Source organism: Dama dama, chromosome 20, assembly GCF_033118175.1.
Source record: "Dama dama isolate Ldn47 chromosome 20, ASM3311817v1, whole genome shotgun sequence".
Taxonomy (NCBI): domain Eukaryota; kingdom Metazoa; phylum Chordata; class Mammalia; order Artiodactyla; family Cervidae; genus Dama; species Dama dama.
Window position 1 is genome coordinate 104,987,924 of NC_083700.1, and position 14,097 is coordinate 105,002,020.

The 14,097-nt window shown below is 41.8% G+C and overlaps 1 protein-coding gene and 1 long non-coding RNA gene across 4 annotated transcripts in view; one reads left to right on the forward strand and one right to left on the reverse strand.

Annotated features, from left to right (window-relative positions):
• LOC133041577 (uncharacterized) overlaps nucleotides 1-14,097 on the reverse strand; it is a 19,005-nt gene that overhangs the window by 3,942 nt on the left and 966 nt on the right. Inside the window, exon 2 of the long non-coding RNA XR_009689265.1 lies at nucleotides 5,833-6,007. This is a non-coding gene — a long non-coding RNA (uncharacterized LOC133041577). The remainder of the gene's footprint in view (nucleotides 1-5,832; nucleotides 6,008-14,097) is intronic.
• MEAF6 (MYST/Esa1 associated factor 6) overlaps nucleotides 13,762-14,097 on the forward strand; it is a 24,747-nt gene continuing 24,411 nt past the window's right edge. For all 3 annotated transcript variants that reach the window (XM_061122355.1, XM_061122356.1, XM_061122358.1), the window contains exon 1: nucleotides 13,762-13,889. In XM_061122355.1, coding sequence (XP_060978338.1) covers nucleotides 13,800-13,889 — 90 coding nt within the window. In that variant the 5' untranslated portion in view covers nucleotides 13,762-13,799. The remainder of the gene's footprint in view (nucleotides 13,890-14,097) is intronic.

The window sequence follows — 14,097 nt, forward strand, 5'->3', positions numbered from 1 at the left end:
AAAGTGATGTCTTTGCTTTTTAAATATGCTATCTAGGTTTGTCATAACTTTTCTTCCGAGAAGCAATCATTGTCTAATTTCATGGCTGCAGTCACCATCGGCAGTGATTTTATCTGTCACTGCTTCCACCTTTTCCCCTTTTAATTGCCATGAAGTGATGGGATTGAATGCTGTGATCTTAGTTTTGTTTTTGTTTTTCTTAGTTTTTTTAATACTGAGTTTTTTTTTTTCCCAATTATTTTTATTAGTTGGAGGCTAATTACTTCACAACATTGCAGTGGGTTTTGTCATACATTGACATGAATCAGCCATAGAGTTACATGTATTCCCCATCCCGACCCCCCCTCCCAACTCCGCGCCCCCCCCCCCCCCCCGATTCCCCTGGGTCCTCCCAGTGCACCTGGCCCGAGCACCTGTCTCATGCATCCCACCTGGGCCGGTGGTCTGTTTCACCATAGATAATATACATGCTGTTCTCTCGAAACATCCCACCCTCGCCTTCTCCCACAGAGTCCAAAAGTCTGTTCTGTACTTCTGTGTCTCTTTTTCTGTTTTGCATATAGGGTTATCATTACCGTCTTTCTAAATTCCATATATATGTGTTAGTATGCTGTAATGATCTTTATCTTTCTGGCTTACTTCACTCTAATGGGCTCCAGTTTCATCCATCTCATTAGAACTGATTCAAATGAATTCTTTTTAACAGCTGAGTAATATTCCATGGTGTATATGTACCACAGCTTCCTTATCCATTCGTCTGCTGATGGGCATCTAGGTTGCTTCCATGTCCTGGCTATTATAAATAGTGCTGCGATGAACATTGGGGTGCACATGTCTCTTTCAGATCTGGTTTCCTCAGTGTGTATGCCCAAGAGTGGTATTGCTGGGTCATATGGCAGTTCTATTTCCAGTTTTTTAAGAAATCTCCACACTGTTTTCCATAGTGGCTGTACTAGTTTGCATTCCCACCAACAGTGTAAGAGGGTTCCCTTTTCTCCACACCCTCTCCAGAATTTATTGCTTGTAGACTTTTGGATAGCAGCCATCCTGATTGGCGTGTAATGGTACCTCATTGTGGTTTTGATTTGCATTTCTCTGATAATGAGTGATGTTGAGCATCTTTTCATGTATTTGTTAGCCATCTGTATGTCTTCTTTGGAGAAATGTCTGTTTAGTTCTTTGGCCCATTTTTTGATTGGGTCATTTATTTTTCTGGAATTGAGCTTCAGGAGTTGCTTGTATATTTTTGAGATTAATCCTTTGTCTGTTTCTTCATTTGCTATTATTTTCTCCCAATCTGAGGGCTGTCTTTTCACCTTACTTATAGTTTCCTTTGTTGTGCAAAAGCTTTTAAGTTTCATTAGGTCCCATTTGTTTAGTTTTGCTTTTATTTCCAATATTCTGGGAGGTGGGTCGTAGAGGATCCTGCTGTGATTCATGTCGGAGAGTGTTTTGCCTATGTTCTCCTCTAGGAGTTTTATAGTTTCTGTTCTTACATTTAGATCTTTCATCCATTTTGAGTTTATTTTTGTGTATGGTGTTAGAAAGTGTTCTAGTTTCATTCTTTTACAAGTGGTTGACCAGTTTTCCCAGCACCACTTGTTGAAGAGGTTATCTTTTTTCCATTGTATATCCTTGCCTCCTTTGTCAAAGATAAGGTGTCCATAGGTTCATGGATTTATCTCTGGGCTTTCTGTTCTATTCCATTGGTCTATATTTCTGTCTTTGTGCCAGTACCACACTGTCTTGATGACTGTGGCTTTGTAGTAGAGTCTGAAGTCAGGCAGGCTGATTCCTCCAGTTCCATTCTTCTTTCTCAAGATTACTTTGGCTATTCGAGGTTTTTTGTATTTCCATACAAATTGTGAAATTATTTGTTCTAGTTCTGTGAAAAATACCGTTGGTAGCTTGATAGGGAGTGCGTTGAATCTATAGATTGCTTTGGGTAGAATAGCCATTTTGACAATATTGATTCTTCCAATCCATGAACACGGTATGTTTCTCCATCTGTTTGTGTCCTCTTTGATTTCTTTCATCAGTGTTTTATAGTTTTCTATGTATAGGTCTTTTGTTTCTTTAGGTAGATGTACTCCTAAGTATTTTATTCTTTTTGTTGCAATGGTGAATGGTATTGTTTCCTTAATTTCTCTTTCTGTTTTTTCATTGTTAGTGTATAGGAATGCAAGGGATTTCTGTGTGTTAATTTTATATCCTGCAACTTTATTATATTCATTGATTAGCTCTAGTAATTTTCTGGTAGAGTCTTTAGGGTTTTCTATGTAGAGGATCATGTCATCTGCAAACAGCGAGAGTTTCACTTCTTCTTTTCCTATCTGGATTCCTTTTACTTCTTTTTCTGCTCTGATTGCTGTGGCCAAAACTTCCAACAATATGTTGAATAGTAGTGGTGAGAGTGGGCACCCTTGTCTTGTTCCTGATTTCAGGGGAAATGCTTTCAATTTTTCACCATTGAGGGTAATGCTTGCTGTGGGTTTGTCATATATGGCTTTTATTTAATACTGAGTTTTAAGCCCACTTTTTCACTCTTCTCTTTCACCCTCATAAAGAGGCTCTTTAGTTCCTCTTCACTTTCTGCCATTAAAGTGTATCTGCATATCTGAGGTTGTTTATTTCTCCCAGAATCCTTGATTCTAGCTTGTAACTCATCCAGCCTGGCATTTTGCATGACGCACTCTGCATATAAGTTAAATAAACAGGGTGACAGATAAACCTTGTCCTTCTTTCTCAATTCTGAACCAGTCGGTTGTTCCATATAAGGTTCTAACTGTTGCTTCTTGACCTGCATACAGGCTTCTCAGGAGACAGGTAAGATGATCTGTCTAAGATAGTATCTCTTTAAGATATTTTTCCACAGTTTGTTATGATCCACAACAGTCAAAGACTTTAGCATAGTCAATGAAACAGATGTTTTTCTGGAATTCCCTTGCTTTCTGTATGATCCAGTCAATGTTGGCAATTTGATCTCTGGTTTCTCTACCATTTCTAAACCCAGCTTGGACGTCTAGAAGTTCTCGGTTCACATACTGCTAAAACCTAGCTTGAAGGATTTTGAGCATAACCTTACTAGAATGGGAAGTGAGTGCAACTGTCTAGTAGTTTGAACATTCTTTAGTACCACCCTTCTTGGGAATTGGGATGAAGATTGACCTTTTCCTGTGGCCACTGCAATCTCCAAATTTCCAGTCCAAATTTGCTGACATATTGAGTGCTGCACTTTAACAGAATCATCTAGGATTTTAAATTGCTCTGCTGGAATTTCATTGCCTCCACTAGCTCTATTGGCAGCAGTACTTGCTAAGGTCCACTTGACTTCACACTCCTGGATGTCTGGCTCTAGGTGAGTGACCATACCACTGTGGTTATCAGGGTCATTAAGATCTTTTTTGTACAGTTCCTCTGTGTATTCTTGCTCTTCTTGATCTCTTCTGCTTCTATTAGGTCTTCCCCGTTTCTGTCCTTTATTGTGCCCATCTTTGCATGAAATCTAGAGATCTCCAAGAAAATTGGAGATCTCAAAGCAACATTTCATGCAAAGATGGGCACAATAAAGATCTCACATGACTTGGGGCAAAAACTAAAAAAAAAAAAAGATCCCCTTTGAAGAGTGAATACTTAAGGGTTAATTAGGTAGAAGCTTACCTGAGGGAAGAAGCAATGTAAGAGCAATTAGCATCCTCACCCAAAGTGCTCTAATTTGGCCCGTGGATGTGCATATTACATGCGTGCAGGTCTAAAAGCTTATGTTTGGGTGAGTTTTTCTCTTGATCCTGACGAATGGTTTTCTCCTCCTGGAATGAGGTACTTACCTGACATCTCATTCCAGGGCCTTCTTGTTCAGTCTGTGCAACTACTTCTGCTTCCTGGCAGCTTTTGGCTTGACTTCATGCACCATCCTGGTGGACACTGATCGATGACCACTTTGCTTATATTTTTCAATTAGAGGTGCCAGTTGTATAGTTAACTTTTGCTTCCTGGATTAAGAGATGTTTCATGCCAAATATATGGGACGTTGTTTCCCGCCCATACTCACATTTTTTTTTAAGAGCGTGAAAGAAAAAAACTACTCATCTCTGAGGCCAGGCCAGGTATCAGCAAGTAGACCTCTCATCTGAAGTTGATGAGTTAATCCTAAAGGTTTCTTTAAAAAAAGAAAAAAACCCACAACTTCGTTTTGGCTGGGTCTTAGTTTTGGCACATGGGATTTTCATTGCAGTGCCAGGTTTCTAGTGTGAGCTCAGTAACTGAGGTGCAGCACTGTGGGATCTTAGTTCCCTGACCAGGGATGGAACCTGTCACCCCTGCATTGGAGGTTGGGCCACCAGGGAGGTCCTAATTCTAAAGCTTTCTTCTTTTTTTTTTTTCTTTTTTTTTATTATTATTATTTTTTTTTTCCAGTGGGTTTTGTCATACATTGATATGAATCAGCCATGGATTTACATGTATTCCCAATCCCGATCCCCCCTCCCACCTCCCTCTCCACCCGATTCCTCTGGGTCTTCCCAGTGCACCAGGCCGGAGCACTTGTCTCGTGCATCCCACCTGGGCTGGTGATCTGTTTCACCATAGATAGTATACATGCTGTTCTTTTGAAATATCCCACCCTCACATTCTCCCACAAAGTTCAAAAGTCTGTTCTGTATTTCTGTGTCTCTTTTTCTGTTCTGCATATAGGGTTATCGTTATCACCTTTCTAAATTCCATATACATGTGTCAGTATGCTGTAATGTTCTTTATCTTTCTGGCTTACTTCACTCTGTATAATGGGCTCCAGCTTCATCCATCTCATTAGGACTGGTTCAAATGAATTCTTTTTAATGGCTGAGTAATATTCCATGGTGTATATGTACCACAGCTTCCTTATCCATTCATCTGCTGATGGGCATCTAGGTTGCTTCCATGTCCTGGCTATTATAAACAGTGCTGCGATGAACATTGGGGTGCACGTGTCTCTTTCAGATCTGGTTTCCTCAGTGTGTATGCCCAGTAAAGCTTTCTTCTTGAATTAATTCGTTGCTTAGAAACTCATGTTCATGTTAGCTGTTGGCAATGGCTTTACTCCCCACCCTTTCTCCACTCTGGCGTCCTTGTCTGCAAGTCACAGCTGTCAAAATCGAGCCATCTGCAGAACAACTCTGTGCTTCTGAGCCTCTCCCTCAAATCCTCTGTGGTCTATGGTTCTGCCGAGGTATGGGACAGAATCTTCAGATTTCCCCCATAAGCCTCGTTCCAATCATCTTCTAGTTTCCTTTTTCTGACGCTGACAAAGGATAGCTCATTAAGTGTAACCAGTGATATAACTTTTTTCCCCACTGTGCAGCACAGCATGGGAGATTTTAGTTCCCTGACCAGAGATAAAACCTGTGCCCCCTACATTGGAAGGGCAGAGTCCTAACCACTGGACTGCCAGGGAATTCTCTTACTGTATTTTTAAATACTCTTTTACTTATTTGAAAGTTTAAAAGTATTTAAATTTTAAATACTCTTATTGTATCCTGATGATAAGGGAAAGCTGAGTAATCAATTCAGATAACTGTGAAAAATTTTTTTAACTTTTTACTTTATTTTGGAGTATAGATGATTAACAATGTTGTGATCGTTTCAGGTTTTACAACAAAGTGCTTCAGTGATACATACGCATGTATCTATTTTTCCTCCCGGTTAGGTTGCCCTCCGAGATTCGAAAACTTCCCCCAGACCCACCGGTGAGAGGGTTTCCTGGTGTTTGGAAACTTTCTCTATTAGGACTCCCTTCCCGGGACGGATCTCCATCCCTAACTCTTTTGTCTTTCTATCTTTTATATTTTGTCCTACCTCCTTTTGAAGACGATGGGCTGCTTTTCTGGGTGCCTGATGTCCTCTGCTAGGGATCAGAAGTTGTTTTGTGGAGTTTGCTCAGTGTTCAAATGATCTTTCGATGAATTTGTGGGGGAGAAATTGGTCTCTCCATCCTATTCCTCCGCCATCCTAGCTCCTCCCTCGCATGTATCTAAAAAATTTAAAAAAATTTTTTTGTATTATTGTATTAAGGTGCCACAGTATAGCTTGGTTTTTAAAGTCTTAGAAGTTATTTATATATTCTTATATATAATTATGATTTTATATGGTACACACATTTTTTTTTTTTAAGTATTTTATTTATTTTAATTGGAGGCTAATTACTTTACAGTATTGTAGTGGTTTTTGCCATACATTGACATGAATCAGCCGTGGGTGTACATATGTTCCCCATCCTGAACCCCCCTCCCACCTCCTTCCCCATCCCACCCCTCAGGGTCATCCCAGTGCACCAGCCCTGAGCACCCTGTCTCATGCATCGAGCCTGGACTGGCGATCTGTTTCACAATTGGTAATATACATGTTTCAATGCTATTCTCTCAAATCATCCCACCCTCGCCTTTTCCCACAGAGTCCAAAAGACTGTTCTATACATATGTGTCTCTTTTGCTGTCTCGCATATAGGGTCATCGTTACCATGTTTCTAAATTCCGTATATATGTATAGTATACTATATTGGTGCTTTTCTTTCTGACTTACTTCACTCTGTATAATAGGCTCGAGTTTCATCCACTTCATTAGAACTGATTCAAATGTATTCTTTTTAATGGCTGAGTAATATTTCATTGTATATATGTACCACAACTTTCTTATCCATTTGTCTGCCGATGGACATCTAGGTTGCTTCCATGTCCTGTCTATTATAAACAGTGCTGCGATGAACATTGGGGTACACATGTCTCTTTCAATTCTGGTTTCCTCAGTGTGTAATCCCAGCAGTGGGATTTCTGGGTCATATGGGAGTTCTATTTCCAGTTTTTTAAGGAATCTCCACACTGTTCTCCATAGCGGCTGTACTAGTTTGCATTCCCACCAACAGTGTAAGAGGGTTCCCTTTTCTCCACACCCTCTCCAGCATTTATTGCTTGTAGACTTTTGGATAGCAGCCATCCTGACTGGCGTGTAATGGTACCTCATTGTGGTTTTGATTTGCATTTCTTTGAGTGATGTTGAGTGATGTTGAGCATCTTTTCATGTGTTCGTTAGCCATCTGTATATCTTCTTTGGAGAAATGTCTGTTTAGTTCTTTGGCCTATTTTTTGATTGGGTCGTTTATTTTTCTGAAATTGAGCTGCAGGAGCTGCTTGTATATTTTTAAGATTAATTCTTTGTCAGTTGTTTCATTTGCTATTATTTTCTCCCATTCTGAAGGCTGTCTTCTCACCTTGCTTATAGTTTCCTTTGTTGTGCAAAAGCTTTTAAGTTTAATTAGTTCCCATTTGTTTATTTTTGCTTTTATTTCCATTACTTTGGGAGGTGGGTCACAGAGGATCCTGCTGTGACTCATGTCGGAGAGTGTTTTGCCTATGTTTTCCTCTAGTTTTATAGTTTCTGGTCTTATGTTTAGATCCTTAATCCATTTTGAGTTTATTTTTGTGTACACACACAGGTATATTTGTTGACACCCTTCCATTTGTGGAAATTAGTAGTTGACGAGGAGTGAAATGATGCCACGTTAATCAGAGTCTAAGTGTGACACGCACGTAACACGCCAGTAATGCCTGCTTGTGAGAGAACGTTCTGGACCCTCAGGGTTCCCGGATGTGTGAGTTTATACAGAAGTGCTATTGATTTAAATCAAATGTTTGGAATTCAAAGCTTCATTCAGTCTCCTGGGTCAACTTTCCAGTATATTTATCAAGTGGGAGACAATTTTAAAAGACAGTTGATTTGTTTATATTACTCTAAAGTTGGGGCTTCCCTGGTGGCTGCAATAAAGAACCATCTGCAGTGCAGGACACGCGGGTTCGATTCCTAGACTGGGAAAATCCCATGGGGGAGGCAATGGCTACCCACCACAGTATTCTTGCCTGGAGAATTCCATGCATAGAGGAACCTGGTGGGCTACAGTCCATGGGGTCACAGAGAGTTGGACACTACTGAGCGACTAACACTTTCACACTTTTACACTGAAGTTAAAGTGAATTAATCCAATCAATGATTGCATAAAATTCCTATGCTAGCAATTGGCGTACAGATGAGTTAGAGCAGTACGTTGGAGGTGCCATGCAGCTTGTAAAAGAGATGGTATTTGTTTTTAGTTTTTATTTGGTTGAAGTGTATTTGATTTACAATGTTAGTTTCAGGTGTACAACACAGTGATTCAGTTGTACACACACACACATACACACACACATAAAACAGGTAACCAGCAGTGGCCTACTGTATAGCACAGGGAACTATACTCAATATTTTGTAATAACCTATAAGGGAAAATAACCTGAAAAAGATTATATATATACGTGTGTGTGTGTGTGTGTGTGTGTGTGTGTGTGTTGTTGCTGTTCAGTCTCTCAGTCGTGTCCAACTCTTTGCTACCCCATGGACTGCAGCATGCCAAGCTTCCCTGTCCCTTACAATCTCCTGGAGTTTGTTCAGACTCATGTCCATTGAACCAGTGATGCCATCCAACCACCTTATCCTCTGTTGCTGCCTTCTCCTGCCTTCAATCTTTCCCAGCACCAGGGTCTTTTCCAATGAGCTGGCTCTTTGCATCAGGTGGCCAAAGTATTGAAGCTTCAGCTTTAGCCTCAGTCCTTCCAATGAATATTCAGGGTTGATTTCCTTTTGGATTGACTGGTTTGATCTTGCTGTCCAAGGGACTCTCAAGAGTCTTCTCCAACACCACAGTTTGAAAGCATCAGTTCTTCGGTGCTCAGCCTTCTTTGTAGTCCAGCGTTCACATCTACACATGACTACTGGAAAAACCATAGCCTTGACTAGATGGAGCATTTAACATGTGCACAACAAGCACATACATTAACTCATTTCACCCACCTAACCTTAGGAGTAGGGCTTCTATTATCATTATATTTTGCAGACGCCAAAACAGGAAAATAATTTCTAGACTTGATGTGAAGAGCTGACTCATTGGAAAAGACCCTGATGGGAAAGATTGAAGGCAGGAGGTGAAGGGGGCAACAGAGGATGAGATGGTTGTATGGCATCATTGACTCAATGGACATGAGTTTGAGCAAACTCTGGGAGATAGTGAAAGACAGGAAGCCTGGCATGCTGCAGTCCATGGGGATGCAAAGTGTGGGAAATGACTGTACAACACCAACAATTTCTAGACAGAGACTATCACTCAGAAATGCTTAAGGTGTTCAGTGAGGCTTTGAAAGCACTTGAAGTTCAGTAGGGGAAAGAAGGTGATTGACACTTCTGGTTTCTATTAATGACTGCCTAAGTTATTTTTATGAATCCTGCTGAAAACAGCTAAAATTTCTGAATAAAAGATAAATTTAAAAAAATCTCTTGGGCTTCCCGTGTAGTCTAGCAGTTAGGAATTCGTCAGCCAATGCAGGGGACATAGGTTCAATCCCTGGTCTGGGAAGATCCAACGTACCAAAGGGCAACTAAGCCTGAGGACATAACTAGTAAGTCAGTGCTCTAGAGCCTGTGCTCTGCAACAAGAGAAGCCACCACAATTAGAAGCCCATGCACTGCAAGTAGAGAGTATGCCCTACTCACCACAACTAGAGAAATCCTGTGCACAGCCACAAAGACCCAGTGCAGCCAAAAATAAAAGAAACTTAAAAAAAAAAAAAAAACAAACTTAAAAAAAATTTCTTAAGGCATCCAGGAACTGACAAGTAGAGTTATCAAGCCCAAAGTGAAGATACTAATCCAGACAGCAATGGAGCACTGACGCCTGGAAACCACTTTCAATATAAAGGCAAACCGTACTCAATTCCAGCATATCAGACCTTACCCTGGATGGAATGGGACAAACATCAAAACCAAGAGCACACATACCATGAGTCTAATAGAACATCTTTCCAACAAAAATCTGGCACACCAAAGGGCTATATCTTTCAGAATAAAAGAGCAGATCAGAAATTGAATCCTCCCAGGGATTTGCAGGCTGGGAGCTCAGAAAACCTCAAGTCTTGAACTTGGCTTAAGATGACCCTGTACTAAATACAAAGGAAAAAAAGAAGAAAAGAAAATGATCCTGTACTATTTGTGCCTCCAGATGTCTGATATAAATAAATAAATGAGATTAGTCTTTGGAGGAAGAGATATATTATCTCCCTTCCAGTTATTTCCACCTCTTACTCTGCAAAGAACCAATTATTTTTTAAAGTATGCGAGTAAAGATTATTGCCAACAGAAATAATGGATAAAATAAACTGATTGTCAAAGGCTTCAAATACTTGAATTCAAGGTACTATATATAAAATGTTCATGGTTGCTATTTTCAAAGAAATATATGACAAGCTTAAAAATACCCACAGGGAACAAGAATGGCAATGAGTGAAATGAGAGTTATTCAAAAGACCAACTAGAACCTTTTTAGAAATGAAAAATACAATAACTAAATCCATCTATGAACTCCTTTAACAGAAGCTTCAGGGAGAATTAGTGAACTGGAAGATAGGTCAAAAGAAATTATCCATGCACATAAATTTAACAACTTAGAGAAAATGGATCAATTCCTCAAAACCCATAAAATTACCAAAATTCACCTGATATTAAATAGATCATCTGAATAATCCTGTAACTATTTTAAAAATTGAATTTATAATTTAAAAACTTAAAAAAAAAATCCAGGCCCAGTTGGTGATAGTTTCATTGAAGTAATCTACCAATCATTACAAGAGGAATTAGCACCATTCTATATAATCTCCAGAAATTAGAAAAGTAAGGAATACCTCTCAGCTCACTTTATAATGCCATTATTATTTTGATATGAAAACTAGACTGGACAGTACAAAACAAAAAACTACAGATCAATATCCCATGAACTTAGCTACTAAAATCTTCAGTAAAATATTAGCAAATTGAATCTAGCAATACATAACAAGAATTATGCAAGATGGCCAAGGGGTTTATTCCGGATATGTAAGGCTGGTTCAACATGTGAAAATGAATTGATTTAACATTTGAAAATATACTGATGTAGTAATCCATTGTATCAAGAAGCTTCAGATAAATAAAAATCATATGATCATGTCAATTAGTTTTGAATAACAAAATTCAACACCCATTCTTTGGCTGCCCTGGGTTTCATTGCTGCGCATGGGCTGTTTTGTTGTGGAACAAGGGTTTCTCGTGTGTGGCATGGATTCTAGCGTACGCAGGCTCAGTAGTTGTGGGGCATGGGCTTAGTTACCCCTTGGCAAGTGGAATCATCCCAGACCAGAGATCAAACCTGTGTTCCCTGCACTGGTAGGTGGATTCTTAGCCACTGGACCACCAGAAAAGTACCTCAACACCCATTTATGATAAAAAACTATCAGTAAACCAGAAATACAGGGGAACTTCCTCAACTTGATAAGACTGAATACCTTCCTCTTAAGGAATAAGTCAAGGCTATCTGCTCTGGCCATTCTTATTCAACAGAGTACTGGAAGTCTATCCAGCACAGTAAGACAAGAAAAGGAAATAGGAAGCACATAGATTGAAAAGGGGGGGAAAAGAACTTCCCTATTTGCAGATGAAATGACTGTCTATTTAAAAAAGTCCCAGTGGAGGATTTGAACATTGCTGCAGAGCAACTAAGGCCGTGTGCCACAACTCTAGAGCCTGTGAGCCCAAACTAGGAAGCCCGCGCTCGGCAACAAAGAAGCCACTGCAATGAGGAGTCTGTGTACTGCAAGTAAGAGTAGTTCCTGCTCACTGCAACGAGAGAAAACCCTCTGCAGCAACAAAAGACCCAGTACAACCAAAAATAAATCAACAGAGGCTTCCCTGGTGGCTCAGTGATAAAATACCTGCCTGCCAATGCAGTGTTGAGTCCTGCCCCCAAGGCCACAGAAGTGGAGCCCAGAACCAAGGTCACCTCTGAAGCTGACTGAGCCCCTTTGTAACTGAGCCCCTTTTGTTTCCAAAAGCCCCCCTGACTTCCTGACTCCCAATTAGGCAAAGATGTCCACTTCAGCAAACACCCTATAGCACCCCAACTAATCACCTAACACCAACCTTCCAGGAGGAATTTTCTTTGGCTTGAGGCTATAAAAGTTGGCTATTCACCCACAAAAGCTGTCAACTCTCCCTGGTCTGTCAGGAGGTTGGCCCACTGCGCTCTCAGTACCCACTTTATCTCTGCTCTTTGTTCTTAATATACTTGCTCCCTGCTGGAATACCGTGTGTCTGGAAGTTCTTTACCAACCTACACTCAAACTGCTCATCATGCAGGAGATACTTGTTCGGTTCCTGGTCCACGAAGATTTCACATGCTGCAGGACAACTAAATCCGTGTGCCTCAACTGCTGAGCCTGTGTTCTCGAGCCCAGGAGCCACAGCTGCTGAGCCCATGTGCTGCAACTACTGAAACTTGAACTCTCTAGATAGAGCCTGTGCTCCGCAACAAGAGGAGCCACCACAAGGAGAAGCCTTAGCACCACAATTAGAGAGTAGTTCTGAATTATTGTTATAAAACCCTTCATCACATCCTCCCAGGGTGGAACACAGAAGACCAGTTTGTCTCCCCTTTGCCTGGCAAAGTGATAGAGCTATCCTTTTCTACTTCACTCAAAACTCTGTCTCCCAAGATTTGATTTGGCACAAGTGTACGGAGAGGCCAAGCTTTCCATAACAACATTAGACTTACAGCAATTGTATTAGGTATGCACTATTATTACCTCCATTATGCAGATGAGGAAATTGAGACAAGTGAAATTTAGCTACCTGCTCAAGGTGGCACAGCCTCATCAGTGGTAGAGGTAGGATTTTTAAAATTTTAATTTTTTATTGAAGTATAGTTGATTCACAGTATTGTATTACTTTCAGTACATGTGCTGCCGAAGCGAGCACTGCAATGTTGTATTACTTTCAAGTGTACGGAAAAGCGATTCACATATATAGAATCTTTTTCGGATTCTTTTCCTTTATAAGTTATTACAATATAATGAGTATAGTTTGCTGTGCTATAGAGTAGGTCCTTGTTGGTTATCTATATTATATATAGTAGTGCGTATATATCAATCCTAAACTCCTAATTTATTCCTTGCCCCCTTCCCCCTTTGGTAATCGTAAATTTGTTTTCTGTGTCTGAAAACACAACAGAATAATCATCTTCCAGACCTCAGCTTTGTTCCTCCTCCTCCATTTCTGCCACCAGCCAGGTGTCTGTTCTGGCTCGTTTGCGCCCTTAACCACCACGCATATTTGTCTCTCTAAAGGGCATTAGGGAGCCACTGAAAGGTTTTTACCCAGAAAGTGACACATTTGTTTTATAAAAACAAGTCATCCTGGCACCACTTTGGATAATGGATTAAATTGAGCTAAGGATAGAAACAGAAGGCTGTTGGAATAATGTCTCCAAAAATGAGAGCCTGGATGAATGAGGGAGGTGGCAGGCAAAAGAAAAAACAGATTGGCGAGCTTTGTTGGAGTCAAGTCCACAGGACTTGGTTTTGGATCGGATTAAGGGGGTGAAGAAGGGTGAGGTTGGTACACAGGTTTCTGACTCAAGTAATTCCGCGGACACTAACAGTCATTCACTGACGAGACTTCCGAGAAGTCTTATTTTGGACACGGTGAATCCTCAGTGCAGAAACGCGGCCAGGACCTAGGGCAGAGGCCACCCCCGGGGTCCTACTGGCAGGGGCGAGCTGAGCCCGCTGGCGGGAGCTCTGCGGGGGCGCCCAGCGCGCCTCCGGAAACCGCGCGCGCAGGCGCAGTGTGGCGGCGGGCGCCCCCTGGCGGGCGGTGGCGCGAAGGGCCCGCCCCCAGCCTGGCGCCGCCGCCGCCGCCGCCGCCCGCCTCAGCCCAACATGGCGATGCACAACAAGGCGGCGCCGCCGCAGATCCCCGACACCCGGCGGGAGCTGGCGGAGCTCGTGAAGCGGAAGCAGGAGCTGGCGGTGAGGGCCGGCACCGGGGGTGCCCGGGTGGGGGCCCCCGCGCTTGCCCCCGTCTCCGGGCCCGGGCCCAGCCGCTCCGGGCCGTTCGTTACTCCCCGGGCGCAGCGCGGCGGCTCGGAGTCCGCCGGCCTGAGGACGGCTGCGCATTGCGCGGCCCGCCGGCGCCTCAGCTTCCCGGCCGGGCGGATCTGGAGCCGGGAGCCGGGGG